A 24194-nucleotide genomic window follows, 5' to 3' on the forward strand; every position below is an offset into this window, starting at 1 on the left:
GCTGCTGGAAGTCTTGTCCAATGGAAAAGTAAGATGGAATACTTCTTCTGTTACCATCTTCCTGTTCCCTCTTCTCCACTTTCCTCTACCCACCACCAGATATGGCTTCCTGGACGTATTTCCTGATAGAGTTGTTTGCATTTTTCCATCTCCTCCTCAAACTAGAGCTCTTTAGATGCCACTCCCACAGTCACACTGAAATGGTTTCCCTCCTTGAAGCCCCACTCCCTCAGCCTCTGTCAGGAGACGAGCTTGTGATTCTTCTCACAACTCCCCATCTCAACCTCCCTTCTCTCCTTTGTGGGCTCCTCTTCATCTAACGTGTTCATTTGCATTGCTCATCACCTGGGTTCTTTTCTCCGTTACTGTTCATCACTCTGTAGCTTTTCTCTGAATGATTTTTTTTTTTTCCTTTCCTACAATTTCAAATATCACCAATCCTTTAGACCCCATGTAGAATTCTCCCCTCAGTTCAGATATAATACAAACAATTCAAATATTTCATGTGATCCTAAATGCAACTGTGGAACATTCAATTAATGGGCACTGTTTCCCCACACCTGTCATTACTGTCTGCATGGTCTCATTGGTCAACACCACCAACCACCCCTCACCCTAGCTGCACACCTAAGCTCTTACCTTGACTCCACCACTTCCCATTCCCAAGCATCCAACTGCCAAGCACTGCCATATTTCACTTCTTAGATAGTTATCAAATCCCTTCTATCACCCATATTTAGAGTCTTATTATTTCTAATTTGAATTATTGCACTTGCCTTTTAATTATTCTCCTGCCTTTGAATCTTCCCTGCTCATACCCACCAAAGTGATCCCATGTGAATATAAATTTTTGTTTGCCCTTCTGCTTCAATATATTCAGTGACTCCCAGTGTCCTCAGACCACACAAGCTCCTTGCCTGGTCATTGTGCACTCCGGGAATACAAAATTAATTCTGTTTCTCTCTCTTATTGAGTATGCCTTGCTTCTATGTCTTTGCCTATACTATCACCTCTGCCTGTCTTCTCTTGGCTATTCTGGACACGTTTGCTAAGAATCAGCTGATGTACGCCTCACTCAGGAAGTCCTTCCTCCCTCCCCCCCCTTCTCCTTCCTTCCTTTCTTCCTCTCTCTCTCTCTCTTTCTTTCTTTCCTTCTTTCTTTAAATTTATTTACTTATTTTGAGAGACAGAGAGAGAAAGAGAGCAAGCCTGAGAAGGGGTAGGAAGAGAGGGAGAGGGAGAGACAGAATCTCAAGAATACTCTGTGCTGAGCATGGAGCCTCTTGTGGAGCTTGATCTCACCACCCTAAGATCATGGCCTGAGCTGAAACCCAGAGTAAGATGTTTAATCAACTGAGCCACCCAGGCACCCCCAGGATGCCATTTCTAATACCTCCTGCCTGGGTTGGAATTTTATTAATCTGGAGCATATCCCCCTTTCTTCATATGCTCATTGTTTTCATCATTTGTTTATGGGTCTGCCTCTGTTTAAAATCATGACCTCTTTTTTTTTAAGGTTTTTTTTTTTTTTTTTGACACATGCGCATAGACACACACACACACAGAGTGCAAGCAGGGGGAGTGGCAGGCAGAGGGAGAAGCAGTCTCCCTACCAAGCAGGGAGCCTGATGCAGGGATCAATCCCAGGATCCTGGGCTCATGACTTCAGCCGAAGGCAGACACTTAACCAACTGAGCACCCCAGGCCCCCTTGAATCATGACCTCTTGAAAGCAGGGACAGCATCTGTTTACTTTAGTGACTGACTCAAAGTAAAGACCTAGTAACTGTTTCTTAAGTGGATGATTCAGGGCACTGGCTAGATCTATAATGCAGAAGAGTCCAGAAAAAACTATTTATCAAAAATATGCCAGAGATACACCTATTTAATTGGAACTGTTTTAAATAGGCCATCCTGTTTGCCATCGGGATCACCGGAGTGTCATTAGCCCTAATTATCTCCCTGAGTTTAATTGATACTTAACAAGATAGAGCATTAAAGGAGATATTTTATTCCTCTAATATTTCCATAATAACATATTGCGCTACTGCAAATTCAGAATTACAGCTTTGCGGCTGAGAAGATAAAAAGCAGTTTGTCTGGAGGGAGAGTATTCTTCAAACATACCTGGAGTGTTTAGGAAACATGAATTAAGAAACTTCTTGGCGGAAGTACAAATATCCTTTTCCTTCAATCTGTTTCCATCTAATATTCTTGAATACATGACAACTGTCAGGATCACTAAAAGACACTGTAATTGTTATTGCTAAAGAGTCCTGCAGAATGAAAGAGGCGATTTTAATCCCATTAATCTCCCCGCCACAAAAGCGTGGGCAGTAGACTGGCTGGTGATAATTAACAGGATCACACCACCTGAATAGAAAGAAGCAGCACCTCCAGTGCCACAGCCTGGACCTAAGTCATTAACTAAGCTGAGCAAGGAGAGGGAGCCCCCTCTTCAGGGCCAGGGAGTGAGTTGGTAAGATCTCATTTCAAGGATCCACACAGACAGAACTGGGACAATGGAGAGCAACCGCATTTAAATCCATATGTTAGACCCACAGGAGCCCAAGGATGCGGACTGGTTCTTCATTCTTTCAACAACGCTCCGTCATTCAGTGAGCGCAAACTCTGACGCTCTGTCCCAGGCATCATTCACGTACTGGTCCATCTCTACCTAGCACAGCTAGGACACCACATTTTACAGATGACGAAACTAAAACCTAGAGAGATCAATGACTTGCCTGAGGTCTTTAAGTGGCAGAACCAGGACGGAAGCCCAGGTAGTTGGAGGGGCTGCCCGCCTACATCGAAGTGTGGTTGTAGCAGCTGGTGGTTGTAGCAGCAGCAGCAGCCCCTGGGAATGTCCTTGAAATGTGAGCCCATGAGTTCTGCTCCAGATCTATGGACTCAGAAACTCTGGGAACGAGGTCCAGTGAGGTGAGTTGTGCCATTCCCTCCAGGCGAATCTGATGCCCTTGAGGGCGAGCTCACGTTATGCTGTAATTCCATCTGTTGCAGTCATGTTTCTCCAACTTAAACGTGCGTGTGGACTTCCTGGAGAACTGTTTGGAATGCAGATTCTGATTCAGCAGCCCAGCCTGAGATTCTGCATGTCTAACCAGCTCCTAGGGATGCTGATCCTGCTTGTGTGTGGACTACACTTTGCATAAAAGAGCCACAGCCTGTAGGTTTCGGGAAGCCTGGTGGGCTCCATTCTCTGCTGTAAATCCTGTTTAGTGAGAGAATACCCGCATTCTGTGTTGAATGGATACATCAGGAGTCAGTACATCCACATGTCTGACTCACTGACTCTTTGATTCGGTGCGAACCTACTACGAACTTGAGATGCATTTGCCCCACCTGCCTTGCCAAATTTCTAATCCCACCACCCATTCATTCACCCTTGAGAACTCTCATGTTGCCCACTGACTCGACAGACTTTTTACCATTCTGGCCTTTCAGTTGAATAGGGCATTTCAGATGCTCCAAAGGCAAGCGAACATATCCTACGTTTTAGTAAAGCGGAGAAACAGTAGGACGTGGGAAGGGGGTAGAGGGAATGGACAAAGGTAGGAAGCAGTGTAACAAAAAGGGTCACACTAAAAGGAACGCTCAGGAGAGAGATGATTTGCACTTGGCTGAGCCTCTGAGCGTTGCTGCAAGTCCCCTCCCACTTCCAGGCTAAAAGTTGGAAAAGCAGTGGACCTCCTTTCACACTACACTGGCTCAAAGCTGCTGGGAGTTTGAGAAGGGAGGAGGAGAAAGGGAGATAACTCTATCAAAAACGTTTGAACATTTAAAATGTTCAAAACCGTTCCCAGGTGCTGTCGCTGCTGGTACAACCACGCTTTGATGTAGGTGAGAGCAGAGTCCAGCTCCTCCTGCTTCGATCCCGGTTCTGCCACTTAAAGACCTCAGGCAAGGCATTGATCTCTCTAGATTTTAGGTTTGTCATCCGTAAAACGTGGTGTCAAAAGAGTACTGCCTCATAGGTTTATGGTAGAAATTAAATAGTACGTGAAAAGTGCCTGGGGCATCGTCAGTGTACATCAATAATTTGTAACCATATAATTCAAATATTTATGATACTTATGATATAAATATCCTAAAACCATCTGTAACAATAAAACAGTCACACCATAAGCTTTGAATGAAGAGTGAATGAACAGCAAAAGTGTCTGATTGGCCAGGGGAAAATGACTTAAACCCAGAAAAGAGGAAAGAAGAAAAAAAAAAAAGGGAAGAATGCTGCCAGGCTCTCCTCCAGGGAGTGAAAAGTAAGCTACTTTAAACCCTTAACATATTTACCCAAATTTGGGTAACTTGGAAGGGGAGGTGAACCATGAGAGACTATGGACTCTGAAAAACAATCTGAGGGGTTTGAAGTGGCGGGGGGGTGGGAGGTTGGGGTACCAGGTGGTGGGTATTATAGAGGGCACAGCTTGCATGGAGCACTGGGTGTGGTGAAAAAATAATGAATACTGTTTTTCTGAAAATAAATAAATTGGGAAAAAAAAAAAAAAAAGAAAGAAACCCTTAACATATGCCTTGGTCCTTAAGGGAATCAAATATTTTGTAAATGGCCTGCAGGGCCCAAAGCTCTAGCTCTTCCCGAGTAAAACACTCCAGCCCCATAAGCCCTTTAAGGATGGGGGTTGGCTGAACATTGATCAATGCTGGGTGTTGATTACAATGGTGGGGCCACAGCAATTTACAAGAAATGATTCCAAAAATTGATTTTGGAGACATTACAAAACTCCAGCCCAGGACTTCCGCGTGTGGTTCATTCTGCCAGAATTCCCCAGCAGAACTGAGAATAACGCTGAGCTGGGTTAAAATGGTGGCATAAATATTACTTTAAGTTTGATTAAAATTTAAACAAGTTGTAATGAACAGATACAACGGCTCTTTGAGACATGATGGACTGCATTTAAGAGATCAAACAGCTGAGCGAGAGGAAATGACTCCCAGGCAGTCTCAAAATTAGTATTTTAACCGAAGTTCTTTGAACTAATATTCATAGAATATTTATGTAACTGGGACAATTTAACATTCTAAACAATGACATTTCCTCAAAGCATTGCTGTAACAGGAGCAATGTATAATACATACACTATTAGAATTTCATGACTGGCTGATACAGGGTAACTTTTGATCTAAAAATCTGATGATCCCTTAAAGAGCAGTCTTCTATGTGATTATTATTACAACGCAATAATTCAGCCTATGAAGCACATAACCGAAGCTCTACGCACATACCTTTTTTTTTTTTTTTTAAATAATTGTTAGGGGCAATATAATTACTTTTTTTTTAATTAAAGTTTTTTTTTCTATTTAAATCCGTTTTAAGTTCATAGCAAACTTGAAGGAAAGGCACAGAGATTTCCTACATATCCCTTGCTCCCGCACATATGTAGCTTGTCCCATAATCAGCCTGCCCCCCTTCCACGGAATGGAGAATTTGTTACAGCTGATGAGCCTACATTGACCCAAAAATCACTCAAAGCCCGTAGTTTACATTACAGGTCATGCTTGGTGTTATATGTTCTATACAAATGTATAATGACAAGTGTCCCTCATTATAGCAACACACAACCTTTTTGGGCCCAGCCTGTTCATCCCTCCTCACGTCCACCCACAACTCCGGGTTCCCATGATCTTTTCACTGTCTCTATAGCTTTGCCTTCTTCAGAATGTCAAACAGTTGAAATCATGTAGTACGCAGCCTTTCCAGACTGACAGCTTTCGTCTCGTGACATGCATTTCAGATTCCTCCATGTCTTTTCATGGTTTGATAGCTCCATTCTTCCTGGCAATAAGTAACAGTCCATTGTCTTGACTCGCAGTTTATTTATCCATTCACCTACTGAAGGATATCTTGGTTGCTTCCAAGTGTGGGCAATTAATGAATAAATTTCCTATAAACATTCAGGTGCATATACATTTTCTACTCCTTTGGGTAAATACCAAGGAGTGGGATTACTGAATCAGATGGTAAAAGTAGGTTTAGTTTTTCCAAAACTGCACTCTCACCAGCAATGAATGAGAGTTTCTCTTGCCCCACAAACTGGCTAGGATTTGATGCTACTGTGGTTCTGGATTTTGGCCATTCTAATTACGTGTATAGTGGTATCTCAGTGTTGTTTTAATGTGCATTTCTCTGACGAATATGATGGGGACCATCTTTTCATATGTTTATTTGCCATCTATGTGTCTTCCTTGGTGAGTGTTTATTCAGGTTGTAGGCTGATATTTTTTAATTGGATTGTTTGTTTTCTTACTGTTGAGTTTTAGGATTTCTTTGTACATTTTGGATAATAGTCCTCAATCAGATCATCTGATTCATCAGATATCTTTGCAAATTTTTCTCCCAGTCCATAACTTTTCTTCTTATTCTCTTGACATGGTCTTTTGCAGAGCAGAAGTCTTTAATTTTAATGAAGTCTAGCTTACCTATTATTTCTGTCATGGATTATGCCTTTGGTGGTGTGTGTAAAAAAAATCATTGCCATAACCAAGGTCACATAGGCTTTTTTTTTTTTTCCCTTATGTTATCTTATGAGATTTCTATAGTTTTGAGTTTTATACTTAGGTCTGTGATCCATTTTGAGGCAATTTTTATGAAGAGTATAAGGTCTGTATCTTTAGTCTTTGGCACATGGATGTCCAGTTCTAGCGCAATTTGTTGAAAAGACTCTCTCGGCTCCATTGCATTGCCTTTCCTCCTTTATCAAGGATAAACTGAATATATAGAATTGACTTCTGAGACAGAAATACAATGGGTGGACCCAGATAGGAAGCTGACACTGATCTGCCAGCCCAGTGCCCATCATCTCAATATTACTCGATATCATTTCCACTTTGGTTCTGACTGGATATTGTATGTAACGAAGAAAAAAAGCAATGAAGCACCCAGATGCAAGCTAAAGGACGCTGCCTGACGTTACATGACAGGATATTCCAAATACCTTTTGCTTATTACGGTAGAGATTCTGATATACCGTCATGCCCCATGCAGGACTGAAGATTTATTCTCCAGTTGCTGGGGATGTTGCCAGCAGAAAGATGGCAGATAAGAGTGCCCTCTGGGACTTCAGGTTGAACAGACTCATTTTGCCCAAATTCACAACCATTTCCCAGGGCAGCTGGTAACCAATGACTGAACAACATGGGAATACCAAATTCCTATCTCTGGCCCCAGTCACAGAATAATCTGAAGGGTCATTTTAGCCTCACAACACCTGAGGCTTTCTTTGGAAATGACTGAACCATAGCTTAGCTTCTCCTGCTGGCAAACTTTCTTCCACAGCTTCCCTTCCACAGGAGTTGACTCCAGGAGCACTTCCTAATAAACCTCAGCCTGCTAATCTCTGTCAGAATCTGCTTTTCAAGAACTCAACATGCAGCAATTCGTAATTGAAGGTTGCACTGAACAACCATCTTTACAGAGAACTAAGAATGGAGGTAAAAGGGCGAAAACTCAGGGTTTGGGAACTAGGTTGTGATATAAGGTGTGGGATTGACCAAAAATGGTTCTAAATTCTCACTGCTTGAGCAATGAGCTCCCACCCCCTTCTCCCTGTGGGAGGTGTTGTATTACCTATGTGTGGGGACCGGCATACCCAGGACCCCAAATTATCTAGGGTTTGAGCAGCAGGTAATCTGAGACAGCTCCTAGAAATAGCTAAAACCCCAAACCAGATGGCCTAGCCCAAAAGTGGTTTGATTATTCCCCCTGACGAAGCTGCTGTCTCACATCTACCCTACAAAAGTCAGAACAGTAGAGAGAGCAAGTTCTCTTCACTGGAACATAGGACCTCACCCCCTTGTGATATTCCACATGTCTAGCAGACCCTTGAACCTCTTCAAGCCTCTCAGAGGGTACACAGAAGGAAGACCAGGGCCTTCTCCTCTCTCACTGGCACTGGCCTTGCATTGCTTTCCCTTTCTCCACAAAAAGTCTGTGCCTTCACCCTGTCAGTAGTGTTGTAGAATTTATCTTGAATTTTCATGGCTGACAAACGGAGACCTGTATGGGATGGTCCTTGTTCAACAAGTGTAAGCATGAAGGCATGAATTCTGCTTAGTACCAGTTATGACTTTTTATGTCAAAGGGGTTTAATGTTTGTGGATAGAAATATTTCCTGCAACAAATATCACTGGGAGAGCCCGTGGCGGGGGTGGGGAGGAGAGGACCTGAATATCTCCAAAGCCGGAGAGAGGATAGCCTAGTGTGAGAAGTCACCAGCAGCTGGCCAGATCTGACTGCCCTCTGTGAAGTGAAAGAAGTACCTGTCTGCAGCGACCCCTAGGGATTCTTCACAGTTGCCAAGACAACAGATAGACAGTCCAGGAATCCTTCCTATATTCTCGATGGAGGAACTACACCCAAGCTCCGTTTCCCCTCGGACCATTGGCTTCCTTCTCCTAGAAGGTAAATCTTCCTCAGGTTTCCCAGGTTTCACTGGCAGAATTCCCAGAAAAAGCTGTATTCCAACCCAGGTAGGCTGACTCCAGATTAGCCTGATACTTTCCCACAGCCAGGGGAGGTTATATAAGGAGAAAGTAGTAAAGAGGGTCAGGCCATTGCTTTGTGAGATGATGGGAGGAGGTACCTTCTCTCCACTCTGACCCTGACCTCATGCATCTCCCCTTCTTCCAGGAGAAGTTATTCCTTAACCAGAGCTATAGGACTTTGTACAAATCATCCCAGGCCCTGGGACAAGAGAAGTCCCACATGGGAGCCATCTAGTATTGCTCCCAAAATGTATCTCACAAGCTTATGTATAACTTTACTTTTAAAACACATTTCACTTGCATTAACTCAGTAAGACCCATATCAGCCGGGTGAAGTTGCCAAGGGACATTTTATATAATCCACACATTTTCAGAAAGAAAAATTGGAACACAGTGTTGGATAAAGGACATTTTCCTTACTGATTTATGAAAAAAAAAATCTTATAAATACACAGAGCTTGAATCACAGCTACTTACACATGTAATGAATTATCTTTTCAAAAGAGGATAAAATTAAGTGAAGCCTGTACTACCACAGAAGATCCTGGAATTATGGTCAGCATAGTTATCAGGTCTGAAATAAACCTTGCAGCTTACTGTACAGCTTTTGATAAAAGCTGTAAGGAGAGAGAGGTCAGACGTTTAGAGACTTGGATGAGAGGAGTTTGGAGAAAAGGAGCTAAAGTTCAGAAAAAGTGACTGATAGTAAAAGACAGACCAGTCTATGATTGGTATGGTTGAGGCAAGACACGACATTCTGTGTAATCTAGAAATGCAAAAGCAACTTCAAAAATGTGCCCCCAATATACTGCCTGATGTGGTCCCCCATGATAATGGGGTATTTGTGGAAGAGTTCCTCCTTTTCTGAAATGCCTGCTTTATTTTTCCTACCCTTGAAATAGCAACCAATTTTAATAAAATAAGATCCATTCAGTAAACACCTTTATCACAGGCCCACATGCTGCTAGTTATCTGTTGGAGGCCAAATACGAATAAGCCCTAGCTCATTCTGTGAAACAGACTCATCAATAACTCATCACACTAGAGGATGACGCGCAATGGAAATGGGTCTCCTACTTTTGCACTTTAAAGCATGTAAGTAACAGCTGCTGATCTGAGAATTAGCAAATATTTTGCTTTCTACACATAACTGCCATCTATGGGGGAGGTCACCCCATTGTCAATCTTCCTACAAAATTAAGAAGGGGCATGAGTTTTATTCTTCTGGAACTGTGCCTATACCTTGTACTATAATAATGTTGTCACCAGGAAGCTATGCGGGATTGTCCGACTTAGTTACTTTTCATAGAATCACTGGTTTTTAAGCACAGGAGAGACCTCAGAGACTGACTACTCCTGACCTCCACATCGCACAAATTCCCATTCCCCAAAGTCCTTACAGCCGGTCATACGAACAAAAAGTAGAGTTTTGTCTGCTTCCTTTGCCGGCACTGAAATGATTTCTTTAGTACAAACACTTCAAGCACAATGCATTCTGGGAAGTGAGGACCCACAGGATGCATTTCCTCAGTGCAAAACTGCTTCTAGAAACCCGGGAAAGCCCCCATGCCACCCCCTATGTAGGACATGCTCATGGAGCAGATGTTTTCTAGTTTTAATTTTTGTGAACCCTCAGATGGATTAGGCTAAACATCTCTGAGCTTTATTCATAATTGCTACAGTAGGTAATTTGTGCCTGTGGTTACAGTAATTTGGAGCTGTTAATGAAAATGAAGACTAATTAAAAAAAAAAAACTCTCAGGCTGAAGTGAAAATGTGGAAAATTCACAGGTGAACTGCATCTAAGTTCTCCCTCACGATTCCCAAGGACAAATATCATTTTGGTTGAAATAAGAAAAAAGTACATTGTCCCACAGACTCGTACGGTCCATTTGTTGAACATACCTGCAGCCCTTCAATAGCCAGTTTGAGGATGGAGGGGGTCAGTTTGGAGGCTTGTTTGAAGGAGAAGTTACTCCAGTCTATAATTAAAATGAAGCCATTTATCTGAAGCTCCGGATCTTCAATAAGGACTTCCAGAGACAGCAAGATGGCACGGAGGATATCTGTGAAGGAGTTTCTGTAGCCAAAACAGAAAGGAGAAGCTGGGTATGAATATTAGCAGGTGGTACGTGCATAGAGGGATGTGTGCCTCACACCACTGCTCTATGAACCTGACCTGCAGGGCAACATAGCTGTCCCGTACCCAAAGTGACTGAAAAAACATTTGCCCAGCTTTGCAGGTACTATACTTCAAGATTCACCAGATGGAAGTCTCTCTTTGATCCAACAGCCTCAGCACCCCACACTTTAAGAGGTATCTCTCTTTAGTGTCTCTTTTGGCTTCCATACTCTTCGTCTGGCACAAAACTGATTGCATTTCACTGAAATGCATCCCTTACTTATCTGTCTCCCTCACGGAGCTCTGTTAACTTCAAGAGTAGGGACTGGGCCATAATCATGGCTGTGTCCTCAGCACCTAGCTCCTCAGTGAATCATTGCTGAACAAATGAGGTGAGACCTCAAACAGAAGCACTTATTTTGATTAAACCCCTTATTCCTTTTTTATGTTTAACATGTTGCTCAATGTATAAAAAAATCCATGCAATGATGCTTTTTTTTTTTTTTTTTTTAGCTTACGTTCTTGGATAGAGAAAAATAAAGCAGGAAGAAGAGCTTATTTTCATTGAAGGTTTGCAGAGTGTGATTCAGGAGGAAAATCGCTTTGAGTACATCTGTAACTATGACAACAGGCAGACCTGAATAGAAAAGAGAGTGACAGCTCTTCAGTGTTGTATGTGTTCCTTATGTCATATATTCCCATTCATTGGATGATCTTTGTGTTAAATAATTTTCAGACATGAAGAAATGATGGCATTTTTATTCTGCTAATTTTCCCAACAAATAAGCTAAGCAATAAATCTAAAATCTTAAGAGGATCTCTAAGTTCAGTGACTTTTTTGATAAGTAGAAAAATATAAGATTGGATGGCAAATAATGGCAAATTCATTACTTCCTTCAGGTTTACTGTTAAAAATCAGAAGGCATCTCTTCTGTGAAGTACATGTGAAATGATCAGGTTCAGGGAGGCCTGGGTTGTTCAGTTGGTTAAGCAACTGCCTTCAGATCAGATCATGATCCCAGGGTCCTGGGATCGAGCTTTGCATTGGGCTCCTTGCTCAGCGGAGAGCCTACTTCTCCCTCTTCCTCTGCCCAATAGACTGCCTGCTTGTGTTCTCTATCTCTCTGTCAAATAAATTTAAAATACTAAAAATTAAAAAAAAATTAAAAAAGAAATAATCAGTTTCTTGGGTATTTCAGCCTGGTTCAAAGTCTAACCAACTCCAACGATTCCAAATTAAAATCAGGAAGCTTGTGATTGAACAGTAAATCAATAAGAATTTACTGAATGTCTATTATAAGCTCAGCATTGTGTTTTATAATTAAGGTTATAAAATAGTGCGTTCTATTTCTATTTTCAGAGAGCCCTTGATTTAGTTGGGGCAGGCTAGGAAATTAGCAATGTAAGTCGAAAGGGATCAATAAAAATTTTGAGCAGTGAGGTAGAAGTTATGGAGGGATGAAAGAAAGCTTGGGATAAATCTTGATGGATGGATAGGATTTTGATGGATATTTGGGAGAAGGGGGAATAAGATATTTCAGGAAAGATGAGAGACAATAATTGAAAAATAAAGATACACAGCTGATTCTGCTTCTGTACAGTTCTGTTTAGTAATTTTTTTTCTTTATATCAAGCTAAAATCCCCACCTGCTGCTCAGATCTACCTGTTGGGTATAGTTCTGCTACAAAAGAAAAACCTCAGGTCTTCCCTTGTCACATAGCTTCAGCCATGTAAACATGGTGATCCTGATGCCTTAGATAATTTCTTGATTAAAAGAAATAGTAACTTTAACCATTTCTCATAGGAAATGGTTTTTAATATTCTTCTCATCATTACTGTTTTAACTGTTTCAGATGTATTCTATTTTAACTCTAAGAGATACCAAATTCCTATTAATGTAGGATAGGTTTTCATTAGGACCTTGTTTCCGTTTTGCATCTACATCGAACATGAAATAAAGACTGAAGTCTTTGGTCTTTATTTATAAAGAACAAAAGATAATGAAAATATGGAAATGCCTAGTAGTAAACTGGAATGTCCATTAGGGAATTAGAAATCTGACCATAGATAAGCTTACTTGGGAAGATCACACACATGGAGAAAATCAGGACTAAAAAGATAAACCCTAGATAGAGTTTATTTATAGTATTGAGTCAAAGGAAGAAGAACCAAAGAAATAAAAAATAAGAGGATTGAGATAGTATTGGGTTAAAAAAGAGAGAGAAAGTGTTTCAAGAAATAGGCTATGATAGATTGAGAATGTTACTACTTGTTCTTTTGCCTTTGGACCTTGCCATGGTTAAGAACATGCTACAGTTAATGTGCTGGACCAAAGAGAAGATTGAGGAATACAAATCAGTGACTCCCCAGCCAAAGAGCAGATCATGAGAAGCAGAGCTACCCAGATGCATGAACTCAGAGGAACTCAGATATGATATATGAACTCAGATGCATGAGCAATAATAAATAATTACTTTTTTAAACCACTGAGTTTGGGGACGATTTGTTATACAGCAGTAGCTCTCTAATATCAAGGATTAGTTAACGAAGTCAAGAGCAGTAGCACAGATTAGAGCTAACCCCTCTTCTCATCACTTATCCACTTGTATCCACTCCCAAGAAAAGATACGGAACTCTGTCTGGAAATGAGGAAACCATGCTATGCATTTTCAACACCAGAACCTTACTGCAGGATAGGCATTGTCAGTTAATGAAGTATTATACTCATGGGATGGTCTCAAGAGAAAAGTAAAAGGATTCTGGGCTTCATTATAGTTTCCAAATGTTCCAATGCTTCACTCTTCCAGATGAACTGGATGAGCAGGAAAAAAGTTGAATGGAATGTGTTTCAAGTCATCAGATTTAACCCTTGTTGAGGAGAGCAACCTGATCTCAGACCTTAATTATGATCATTATCTTGAACTCCTTACTTCTTGGTTTCCTTACATGGATTTCCTAAACTTTTTCTTCATTCTTCCTTACAACACTTTTGAGTTGTGAAATCCTCCCAGGTTTTTATAATTTTAAAAATACCTCTGAGATCAAATACTTTATGCACATACTCTGCCCTCAAGGAGCTTAGAGCATAAATCCCCACTCTTTAAGTGTAGGTTGAACATAGTGACTTCCTTCCAAAGAGTACAGGATGGAAAGTGGAAAAAAGTAAGTTTACCCTGGAGAAACCTGACAAACACTACTTTGGGTAGGTGATTTGGGCATCAACATCAACAGAGATAACTTGTATTGATAGAATTGTCCCTTGATATGGTAATGAAAATGGCACTTACCCTCTGTGATCTTCCTTCTAAAACATAGCCCCAAATTAATCAAGAGGAAAACATTAGACAAATTTCAGCTGAAGAACATTCTATAAAATGCCTGACCAACATGCCTCAAAATTGTCAAGGTCATTAAAAAGCAAGGAAAGTCTCAGAAACTGTCACAACCAAGAAGAGCTTAAGAAGACATGAAGATTAAATGTAATGTGGCATCTTGTGGGATCCTGAGACAGAAGAAAGATATCAGATAGAAACTAGGGAAATCTGAATAAATTATGGACTTAGTAAATTAAAATGTATCAATATTGTTTTATTAGTTGTAATAAATATACTATACTAATATAAGATGTTAAAAATAGGGGAAACTGGATGCAGAGTATAGGGAAACCCTCTCTTCTATCTTCAAAATAATTTTGTAAATCTAAAATTACCCTAAATAGAATGATTTTTTTTTAAGTGCTTACTAGAGTTTGTTATCTGTCATGGGAAGTTTCCATGAATCTTCTCTCAAGGTTTCTAAGCGAACCAAAATGGTCATGAACAATTCAGCTACTTTAAGTAAATTGGAGAAATGAGAGCAGAAGAAGACATTTCCAGAATTTGTTCGTTCTACTAACTTATTTAGGTTTTTATATTTTTTCATTTTATTTTATTTTATTTCTTTTCAGTGTTCCAGAATTCATTGTTTATGCACCATACCCAGTGCTCCATGCAGTACGTACCCTTCATAATACCTCCACCAGGCATTGTTTAATAACTCATAGAACGATTATTTTCTGTATTGTTTATAATCATAATTCCATCAGAGTATTTTATCACTTGTATCAAAAGGAACAGATGAAAAATGGATATTTAGAGGTTTTGATCCTTTTTCTACAATTTGCATAGCATATTTATATAGTCAGTTATGGACTGTATCAGTTTTTGATTGATAATTAAAAGTACAAGTGTGATAATATACATGAAAGCACTATAGGAATGACAAACTGCCAATGAAATGTAAGGAATTGTATTAGTAAACAGTTAGTAGAAAACTTCAGCATCCCCCCCCAAAGAATAATACATTTTTATTCATTAGGAGTTATTTATGGTTTATCTAAGGATTTTCATTATTATACTATGAGCACTTAGAGATTATAAATAGTGGCTCATTTTTAGGTTCTATTGTTTTTATGAGCAGAGAAGCCAATATTGTCACCTGAGGCTTTAAAATTAAGCAACAACATAACACAAATGAGATGCAAAACAGTGGAAAATAGTAAGCCCTTTACCAATGAGAAGATATTTAAGCTTCAAAAAGTGACTACTTTGTGCTTTAAATTTTTAGTGACGATTCTAAAACCTAGATCCTAGACTCCTATAAGAAAAAAGATGTGATATGTGACCAGATAACCATGTAGAGATACGATGGGGTTGCCAGTGAGACTGTTTCTTTTTTTTTTTAATTTTATTTAATTATTTGACAGAGAGAGATCACAAGTAGGCAGAAAGGCAGGAGAGGGGGGGGGGGAAGCAGGCTCCCTGCTGAGCAGAGAGCCCGATGCAGGACTCGATCCCAGGACCCTGAGATCATGACCTGAGCCGAAGTCAGCGGCTTAACCCACTGAGCCACCCAGGCGCCCCCAGTGAGACTGTTTCTTAAAAGGAGCAGTGAGAAGTCTCTTGATCACTCTGAAATCACAGTGCTTATCCTTATTCTAATTTTTCTGCTGCAGCAGAAGTCTCTTAATATTAGCAGTTAAATCTTTTTTTTTTTTTAAGATTTTATTTATTTGACAGATAGAGATCACAAGTAGGCAGAGAGTCAGGGAGAGAGAGAGGGGGAAGCAGGTTCCCCGCTGAGCAGCGAGCCCGATGCAAGGCTCGATCCCAGGACCCTGAGATCATGTTCTGAGCCAAAGGCAGAAGCTTTAACCCACTGAGCCACCCAGGTGCCCCAGCAGTTAAATCTTTTAAGCCAGCTCTATCTCAAAACCTGTTAACTCCACACTCCATATCATCAAGAGTTTACAGGTTTTTTTCTTGGGAATTTTTAAAAGACCTCCTTAAGCTACAAAATGCTTTTGCAAATAGTTTACTACCAAATATCTACGTTTTATTCACAGGTGCAGAAACATTGCATCTGAGCATGTTTCTTTATCTCTTCATCCCTTTGAGACTTCTTTCAAAGTTAATTATTAAAATAATCATGGCATCGTTCTCATAGTTACCGACCACACTTTGCCTATTATCTGACAATGATGTCCAAGACAAGGTGGAGAGGAATATGTGCTCCATCTGTATCGCCCCTGATGCATTTTGGTCTCTGGACATGGGAAGAACCCTATTTTGGTAAAGTGGCAAAAGGGCTTTACTCCAGGGCTTGACATCCACCCAGGGCTTGACATCTCCCCACCAAATAGGGACCACTCTTAGAAGGTCAAAATTCAGTAAAGGCTAATTTCCTGCTCCTCTTTGTAGAGGGTTGTTGCAAGAATTGTGTAAAACAATGTGTGAAGGAGCTCTGTGAATTGGAAAACACGTGTGAAGGAGCTTTGTGAATTGGAAAACACATCCCAATAGGAGGCAGTATTTGTAATTGCATGAATTATAGGGATAACCCTCTTAGTCATACTGCTTGCATCATGATAATGGTAGCAGGACATTAAGTGTACAAAATTCAATTGTGTTCTATCCAAGGGGAAACTTTTTCTCCTCTTCTAGGGCTGATGATTTTCAAAATACGGTCTGAGATGGAAATTCTGGTGATATATTTTCCTAAATGAGTTCTAATAATTCCTATATAAATCAAGGTTTAGCTGGACAGTCTCTGTGTATCATTTTGCATCAAAGCAAATGAATCCATATTTCTCAAGGGGGTAATCAAGGAAAAGTAAGGAAAAAACAACAATATTTTGAAAATATTAGGTGCAAGGCAGATGCTAACAAAAATGTTTAACTTTGGGAGCCTGGGTGGCTCAGTCAGTCATCTGCCTTCAGCTCAGGTTATGATCCCAGGGTCCTGGATGGAGTCCAGCATTGGGCTCCCTGCTCAGTTGGGAGACTGCTTCTTCCTCTCCCTCTGCTCCTCCCCCTCACTTGTCCTCTCTCTCTCTCTTAAAACAAATATATAAAGTCTTCTAAAAAATGTTTAACGTTGCTATAGAAGACTTAATATTTGTGAGAACTTAATATTATATTTATTTTCCTGAATGTTAGCTAGAAAGTAAATTAGATAATTACTTTTCTCCGCGGGGATGATCACCCAGAGAACAGTGGTCTGGATTTAACTCTGCCTCACATGACTTGATGAGATTCATCCTCTCAAGAGTAGAGAGAAAGGGAAAAAGAGATCAGGGAAGAAAGAAAGGATGAATGAAAAAAGAAAGAACACCTTGCAATTAATTTTTATCTCTATTAATTTCATCCTCTCCCCCTCAGTGAAGAAAACTTTTGGATTTGTATTAACATAAGAATAAAATTCCTTGTAACACCAGAATAATGAGTTGCCTCTTGGTTTATTATTAGTTGTAATAGGGGAATATCTAGTTCTCAATGTCTCAGCATCACAAAAAGGAATAATGTATTCAGTACCATTCGAACATAACACATGTGGCCCAGTTTCTATGTGTGGCGTTTTAGATAAGGTCAAGCTATAGCAGATCATCTGCTTTCTGAATTTTTAGTTTCGTTCAGGTCGTAGACTCTCAATTTCAATGGAGTGCATCTTATAAAAACAAGTACAGTCATTTCTAATGTTTGTCTATCTCTACCAAAAATGACAATAATATACGGAAAGATTATGGGTCACTCATCCTTGACTCAAACCACCTCCTACTCAATCATTTGCTTATAGAGGACAGAACATAAAAGAGTAATGATCTTTTCTAAGAACAGGGCCCTTATTTAAAACTAGTATAGAGAAAATAAAGATGAAAATGGTGAAATCATTGTTTTGTCACTCAAGGAAAGCTTGAAAATAAGAGGTTATACTTCTGTAGGCCAATCCTGACAAGCCTATCCATCTCCTGATACAACACAAGAATGTAAAGTTTTCATAGCCTCATACTAAATGACATGGAAACTAAAGCTCTTAAATCCCAGTCTGCTAGTGTTCTTCCTTGTTTGTGTTTCTGTGGCAAACAAGATTATAACCCGTGTGTGTGTGTGTGTGTACACACATACAATAACTCAAAATCTAGAGTTAATTCCCCTAGAACTTGTCTTCCATCCCATTCAGTTATTTTTTACTTAAAAGAAGAAATGGTTTGAATAGATAAAACCTATAGTTTCATCACATTTGATCCAAGTGCTTCTAAATTCTCCCCAAAATTGAAAAAATGAAATTAAGACCAAATGAAACTATCTGCTCACTTAAATATAGTGAAATTTCTTTTTTTTTTTAAGATTTATTTGTTTATTTGAGAGAGGGAGGAAGGAACAGAGAAAGACAGTCTTAAGTAGATTCCAAGCTCAGTGCTGAGCACAGACCCCAAAGTAAGGCTTGATCTCATGACCCTGAGATTATGATCCAAGCTGAAATTAAGAGTTGGATGCTTAAGTTACTCCCAGATAATGCAATGCAAATTTTTATCATTCAATGTCTTCTTTTAAATTTTTTGAAGTACCTGGTATTGGATAAGGAGTCAGGAGGCATTTATTCAAAGATTTAGCAAAGTTCTTTATGGGAAACACAGAAGATAAAAGGATTTTTTTTTTCCTTTTCTGTTAGTAGATGGAAAATGGTAGGGAATATTTAAAAAATATGAATAAAGGAGGCAAATGAAGCATAATCATTAAAAACAATAAGATTTAGAGTTAGGAAGACTCTGATTCAAATCCTGGGTAAGTTCAAATCCTTAGTAAGTTATTTATCTCTCTGTGGTTTAGTTTTCTCATCTGCAGAAGAAGGATCACAGCACCTACCCCAGTGGCAATGATGAGGTAAGACAACATACAAAAAAGCCACCGCAGAGCAACTGACCCATGACAATTCATAGAAGGTGCTAATGGTCACAATGGTTTTCATTATTACATAAGTGAATATCATATCAGATAGAAAGTAATAGGGGTGGCTGGTGGGAATAATGAGAAAGAGAGATCATTGATGTCTGGGGAGCTTTGGGACATCTTCCACTGGGCTGTGATGAATGGGAAAGTTTGGACACTAGACACAGAAGGGAAAGGGTGGGAGGAGCTATATAACCAATAGTAAGAGTTGGAAAGCACAGCGGCTATGTTTTGGGGCCAATGGCATGTTTGCTTATGCCATGGAACAAAACGAAAAGAATGCAGAATACGGTCCTAAATGGGGCTGCGACTTGTCTTCATTCTGCTTGATGGAAGAACCACTGAGTGGCTAGACAGAGGGGGAAGGCAGGAGCAGTTATGCTTTAGGAAGATTTGTATGGGCAACTGGGAGACTGGATACACGCAGTCCGATTAGAAGGAAGTAGGTCGGGACGCCTGGGTGGCTCAGTTGGTTGGACGACTGCCTTCGGCTCAGGGCGTGATCCTGGAGTCCCGGGATCGAGTCCCACATCAGGCTCCCAGCTCCATGGGGAGTCTGCTTCGCTCTCTGACCTTCTCCTCGCTCATGCTCTCTCTCACTGTCTCTCTCTCTCAAATAAATAAATAAATAATCTTAAAAAAAAAAAGAAGGAAGTAGGTGACTATAAGACATTAGGTAAGAGCTGAACAGAAAAGAGAGACGTGAGAAGAATTGCAGATGACAGAACCCAGCACTTTGTTACAGATTAGATGAAGGTGTCAAGAGAGGAAGGACAGTGCTACTAATTGAGACAAAAGGAACTCTGTCAAGGAAGAAGTGAGTCAGAGATGCTGGAGTTGTATCTTACAAAAAGGATCTTACGGAGTAAGAATCAGCACCTAGGACAACGGCATAGAGTATTGATGTTAGTATCAATATGATTCGACATCAGGGCTGTCAAGAGGGTGTCTAGAAGGGCCTGGTCGTGTGGGGTCTGTATTGCTGCCATGCAAGTAATGAAATTCCCCCTTAAATTGATGCCATTCTGCAGGCAAGAATATTTCTTGGCCTATTCTTAAGAGACCACTTGCCTCTGTCGCTTAGACTATGAGCTTCACCAGACCTGGGAGAATATTGTCTTTGAATCCCTGGCAATCACCAGTACCCACACATAGTAGATACTCAACAAATGATGCTTAGTGAAGGAAAAAAGGCAGGTGTGCTAAACAAACCTGTCGGATGCTCTGAAACAGTAAAAATAGACAAAAACCTACTTTGGGAGCACCATTGGGTAAATTTTCCTTCTCTTCAATGTCTTTTATACTCATTGCTAACGGTAGCAGTGTCAGATGTGTGTCCTTACGCATCTTTGCTTTTATGGCTCATATTTATAGAATACTGTGCTACTGAGCACCATGTATCCAAAAGGAGGAAAGGAAACTAGGCTTGAAGACTTGATTTTGGTTTAGGAAAGAGCTATGCATGCATTCATATAACATTAGTAACATCATGAATTAAGACTGAGAAAATGACCTTCTAGAAGGTTAATAATAAATGCTAGATGGGAATGTTTCTAGAGAGAAGTCAGGTATACTATGAGATTCTTAGCCCACTGGAAAAGAACTGGTCCCTAAATAACACTTTAAAACAGCCTGAAATGCAAGTGAGGAAAGGGTTTGTTTCAACCAGCTCTCTAGATGGGGATTGGTCCAAGGTCTATAGGGAGTCACAGAAAAAGAATTCAAAACCACCCTAGTGGAAGTGAGTTGTGAACATTCCATCCATTACTAAACGACTATGAAAAATTAATTTCATGCTTGTCTCTTCTGGTAGCTCCCCTGGCTGAGGAACTTCAGGAAAGTAAAAACTAGGAAGAGTCTCAAGAATGCAAAGAAGTACCTAGGCATGGAGCAATGATCTTATCAGCATAACTGAGGTCACAGACAGCAAGATCACCCCTGATGTGAGCAAGTTAATGTAGATGGTCACATTACTTTTACTTCCAATGGAATTCAAGTGACATTTGTAGAGCTGGCATAGTATTCATAGTGATATACTTGAAATAGAATATTCTTTCCCGTAAGTCTGTCTGGTTCTTACAACAATAACATCACTTTCAGAATAAGAAATTGGACAATAAGATGAGAAGTTATCTTAAGAAAACATCCATCCCATAATACTACATTGCTTTGAATGATTTTATCTCCTTAGCATCTCCACTTTGGTAATATACTGTTGTCAGTCTTGGAATCAAGAGGTTCCTTTCCAAAATCATAAACCTTGATAAGAGTGTGCAGTTAATAGTGAATTAAATAGTACATTAGCAAATCACTCTATAGATGTTGCACTTCGTGGAAAGCACACCTGTGACTTCAGTGGAAATATGCAACATCTAATAATTTTAATTAACGCAGAAAATTGCCTACACCAATGAAAACTCCAAATCTCTGTGCTTAATAAAGAGGTTACAATATCTTAAAACTAAGAATTCCCAAGGCTCTAAAATTAGTTGCCTGTAACTAGAAGTCTCAACCCTGAAAAATATGGGTAATTCACATCAGAAGATTTAATAGGGACTGATTAAATTTAGAGTCTACAATCTGATTGAAGTTTTCAAAGTTGGTTTATCCTTTCCCTTTTTAAAATTCTAGCCTCCTTAATCGTAAGCTACTGAAACAGCAGCAAGCAATCAAATTCATGAAAGATTAAAAGGAGAGAGCCACAGGAAATCATTATGTAACAGAAAAGAAAATCCTATTTTCAGAGATAGTGTATTTTAACATATTTATTATCTACCCTGACAGATATGCAACTTGCTGGATGATTTTCAGGTAGACATTCTCCTACCTGGCTACTAACCTTCAACTATTTTGTCTTCCTTAAGACAATTTAAGGTTATTGGAATCTTGGAGGTATAAGATTGCTGTGCCTTCATAGCTATCAGGCTCAGAGAGTCCCTTAACACTGTCTACCGTTTTCTGAGTTTGAGTACAGTAAGGCAAGCCTAATGGGAAGAATTTTGGGTCTTCATCAACTCCCATAATGCTTAGTGATGGTTCACAAATCACAATAATGACAAGAGGATTTGAGCATGCTTCTGAAACCAGGATAAATATATTCCCATGGCCCAGAGAGAAAAAGCTTTCTGCAAATCCCACCTATACTTCTTCCACAAGTGGACATGTGCTTAATTTCAGCAGAAAAAAAATCCCCTTTGGAGGTTTCAGATGAAACATGGAACCTGGAGTCCTGTGACCATAATAGTCAATTGGCAAGACCAGACATGTCAGAATAGGGGTGTGGGAGTTTGTAGAATTCTCCTATAAGGAGATCCACATGCAAACTCACCCAGCCCCACCCAGCCAAAATCAGGATACTAAAGAATGGTAACACTCTCTCCCTACTTTCTATAAACCAGTGGTCTAGGTGCTCAAAGGGACCCACTTAGTGAGGCTCAGTCAGAAACCTTTATTTTCACCCTACTTAATTCTAGAAATCAGAAGCAAAACAAAAGGTAACATTTAATATGTTCACAAAAGAATAAACATAAGCTCATGATAGCTGATTTAACAAAACAATACAAAATAAAACAAAGCAAGAAATCTCTAAAGAATTGGTTGACTTTTCCTTCCCGAAGTAGAGTATGCCTGGAGCTGATTTTACACTTCAAGGTGACTTTACACATGGAAGCTCTGGGGAATTATTTTATGGAGGTGGTTAAAGACAACATGAGTTTCTTTTACTTAATTACATCACAGATTATCACTTGGCAATTCTCTAAGCAATTAGGGCCAGTGGTTATTATTTATTGCTGCTGCTTAGTAGCTACACCACAAGAGATACCATAAAACATCAACATACACTTTTCTTCAGCATAGGTCCAAAATATCCTATTCTGAATAACAGAACAGAATTTGGAAAAATGTGTTACATATGTATATAGACACATAATTTGTATATTTAAATATTCACACAAAGAGAAAATACAACATTTTAGGACTTGGGATTTTACTTCTTGTTGTAGGAGGATTTCGGTGCCTAAATTTAGTCTAACAAAATCTCTGAGATTGTAAGGGACCACTTAGAAAGATCAGCAGTTTAATTTCTAAAGAGGAAAAAAGGAAAAAAATTTGATGATCAGACTCTGGAAAGTTCTATTTCAAGTTTTTCCCTCTCCTTTAAACCTTGCCTGCTATAAATTGATGGGCTATTATCCATCCTTTTTCTATTAACCAAGGGACAAGGAGGGTTTTCCTAGTTCTGGTTCACATGGAATAGTCCCAGAAGGCGGTACTGGAACCTCCAGTCTCCTTGACCCTGGACATGGTACTTACACAGCTACATAATTCTCTGGATCCTGAGGCAACCTATTAGTACTGTAAGTAATTGCTGACTGCAGCAAGCCAGAGCACTGGGGAAGCTTGGAGGGAGAGTAGATTAAGATGGAGGTTGGCTCTTCCAGAATAGATTTACAATTCAAAGGGAGTAAGGCAACTGACAGCTAGCAGGAATCTTTGTGATTACATGGTGAGCTCCATCTGAAGGTAGGATCACTTCCTTTCCATTTGGGAGACATCTGGTAATGGTAATGTGTGTATGGGGGGGGATGGATGGTTTCCACAAGTATTTGGACACTGCTACCAGCATTTACTGGACAGAGGCCAATAATTCTAAATATCCTGTAATGTGTAGTACAGTCCCAGAATAAGATCCCATCCCAAATGCTTGCAATTTTTAAAAATTCTTAAATAATGAAATTCAGATCCAGAGAATCTCAGGGAAACCACATCAGCAGTTAGCTGCACAAAGGTAGAAAGGTTGCTGACTCCTGGGTCCAATGTGCCTACAATATCTCTGACACTCGCAGAACGAAGGAAGAACTACTAACTCAGTGGGAGGCCAGGCAACATAGCGAGAATATTTATTGCTATTTCTCTTTTCCACTTTCTTCCTCTTTGCCTAGACTATTCTTTCCTTCCCTTCACTGGGCCAACTCTTTCTCATTCTTTAAGTCCTGAGTCAGATGTCACTTTCTTAGGTAGAATTTCCTACCTCAGGAAGTAGCAGAGTATAGACAAGTACTCCCACATTGAACAAACTTTAGTCAGGCTCTTCTGAGCTCTTTTCAACTAGTCCTCATGCTTGGTACACATCTGTGGCCTACAGAGTCCAGTGTTAGTAAATAACTGTGCTAAGCCAGTTTATTGAGAGTCTCTCCATCCTTGATACCTAATCAAATTCCTCTCTTCACCACCCATTCTTGACACCTAACCAAGTTCTTAAGAATGTTCCATCCACTCCCTCA

The 24194-nt window shown here is 39.9% G+C and overlaps 1 protein-coding gene across 1 annotated transcript in view; it reads right to left on the reverse strand.

Annotated features, from left to right (window-relative positions):
* CLVS1 (clavesin 1) overlaps positions 1 to 24194 on the reverse strand; it is a 179299-nt gene that overhangs the window by 78203 nt on the left and 76902 nt on the right. Inside the window, exon 3 of the mRNA XM_044245541.1 lies at positions 10425 to 10599. Coding sequence (XP_044101476.1) covers positions 10425 to 10599 — 175 coding nt within the window. The remainder of the gene's footprint in view (positions 1 to 10424; positions 10600 to 24194) is intronic.

This window comes from Neovison vison, chromosome 4 (genome assembly GCF_020171115.1).
Source record: "Neovison vison isolate M4711 chromosome 4, ASM_NN_V1, whole genome shotgun sequence".
In the NCBI taxonomy this organism is placed as follows: Eukaryota; Metazoa; Chordata; class Mammalia; order Carnivora; family Mustelidae; genus Neogale; species Neogale vison.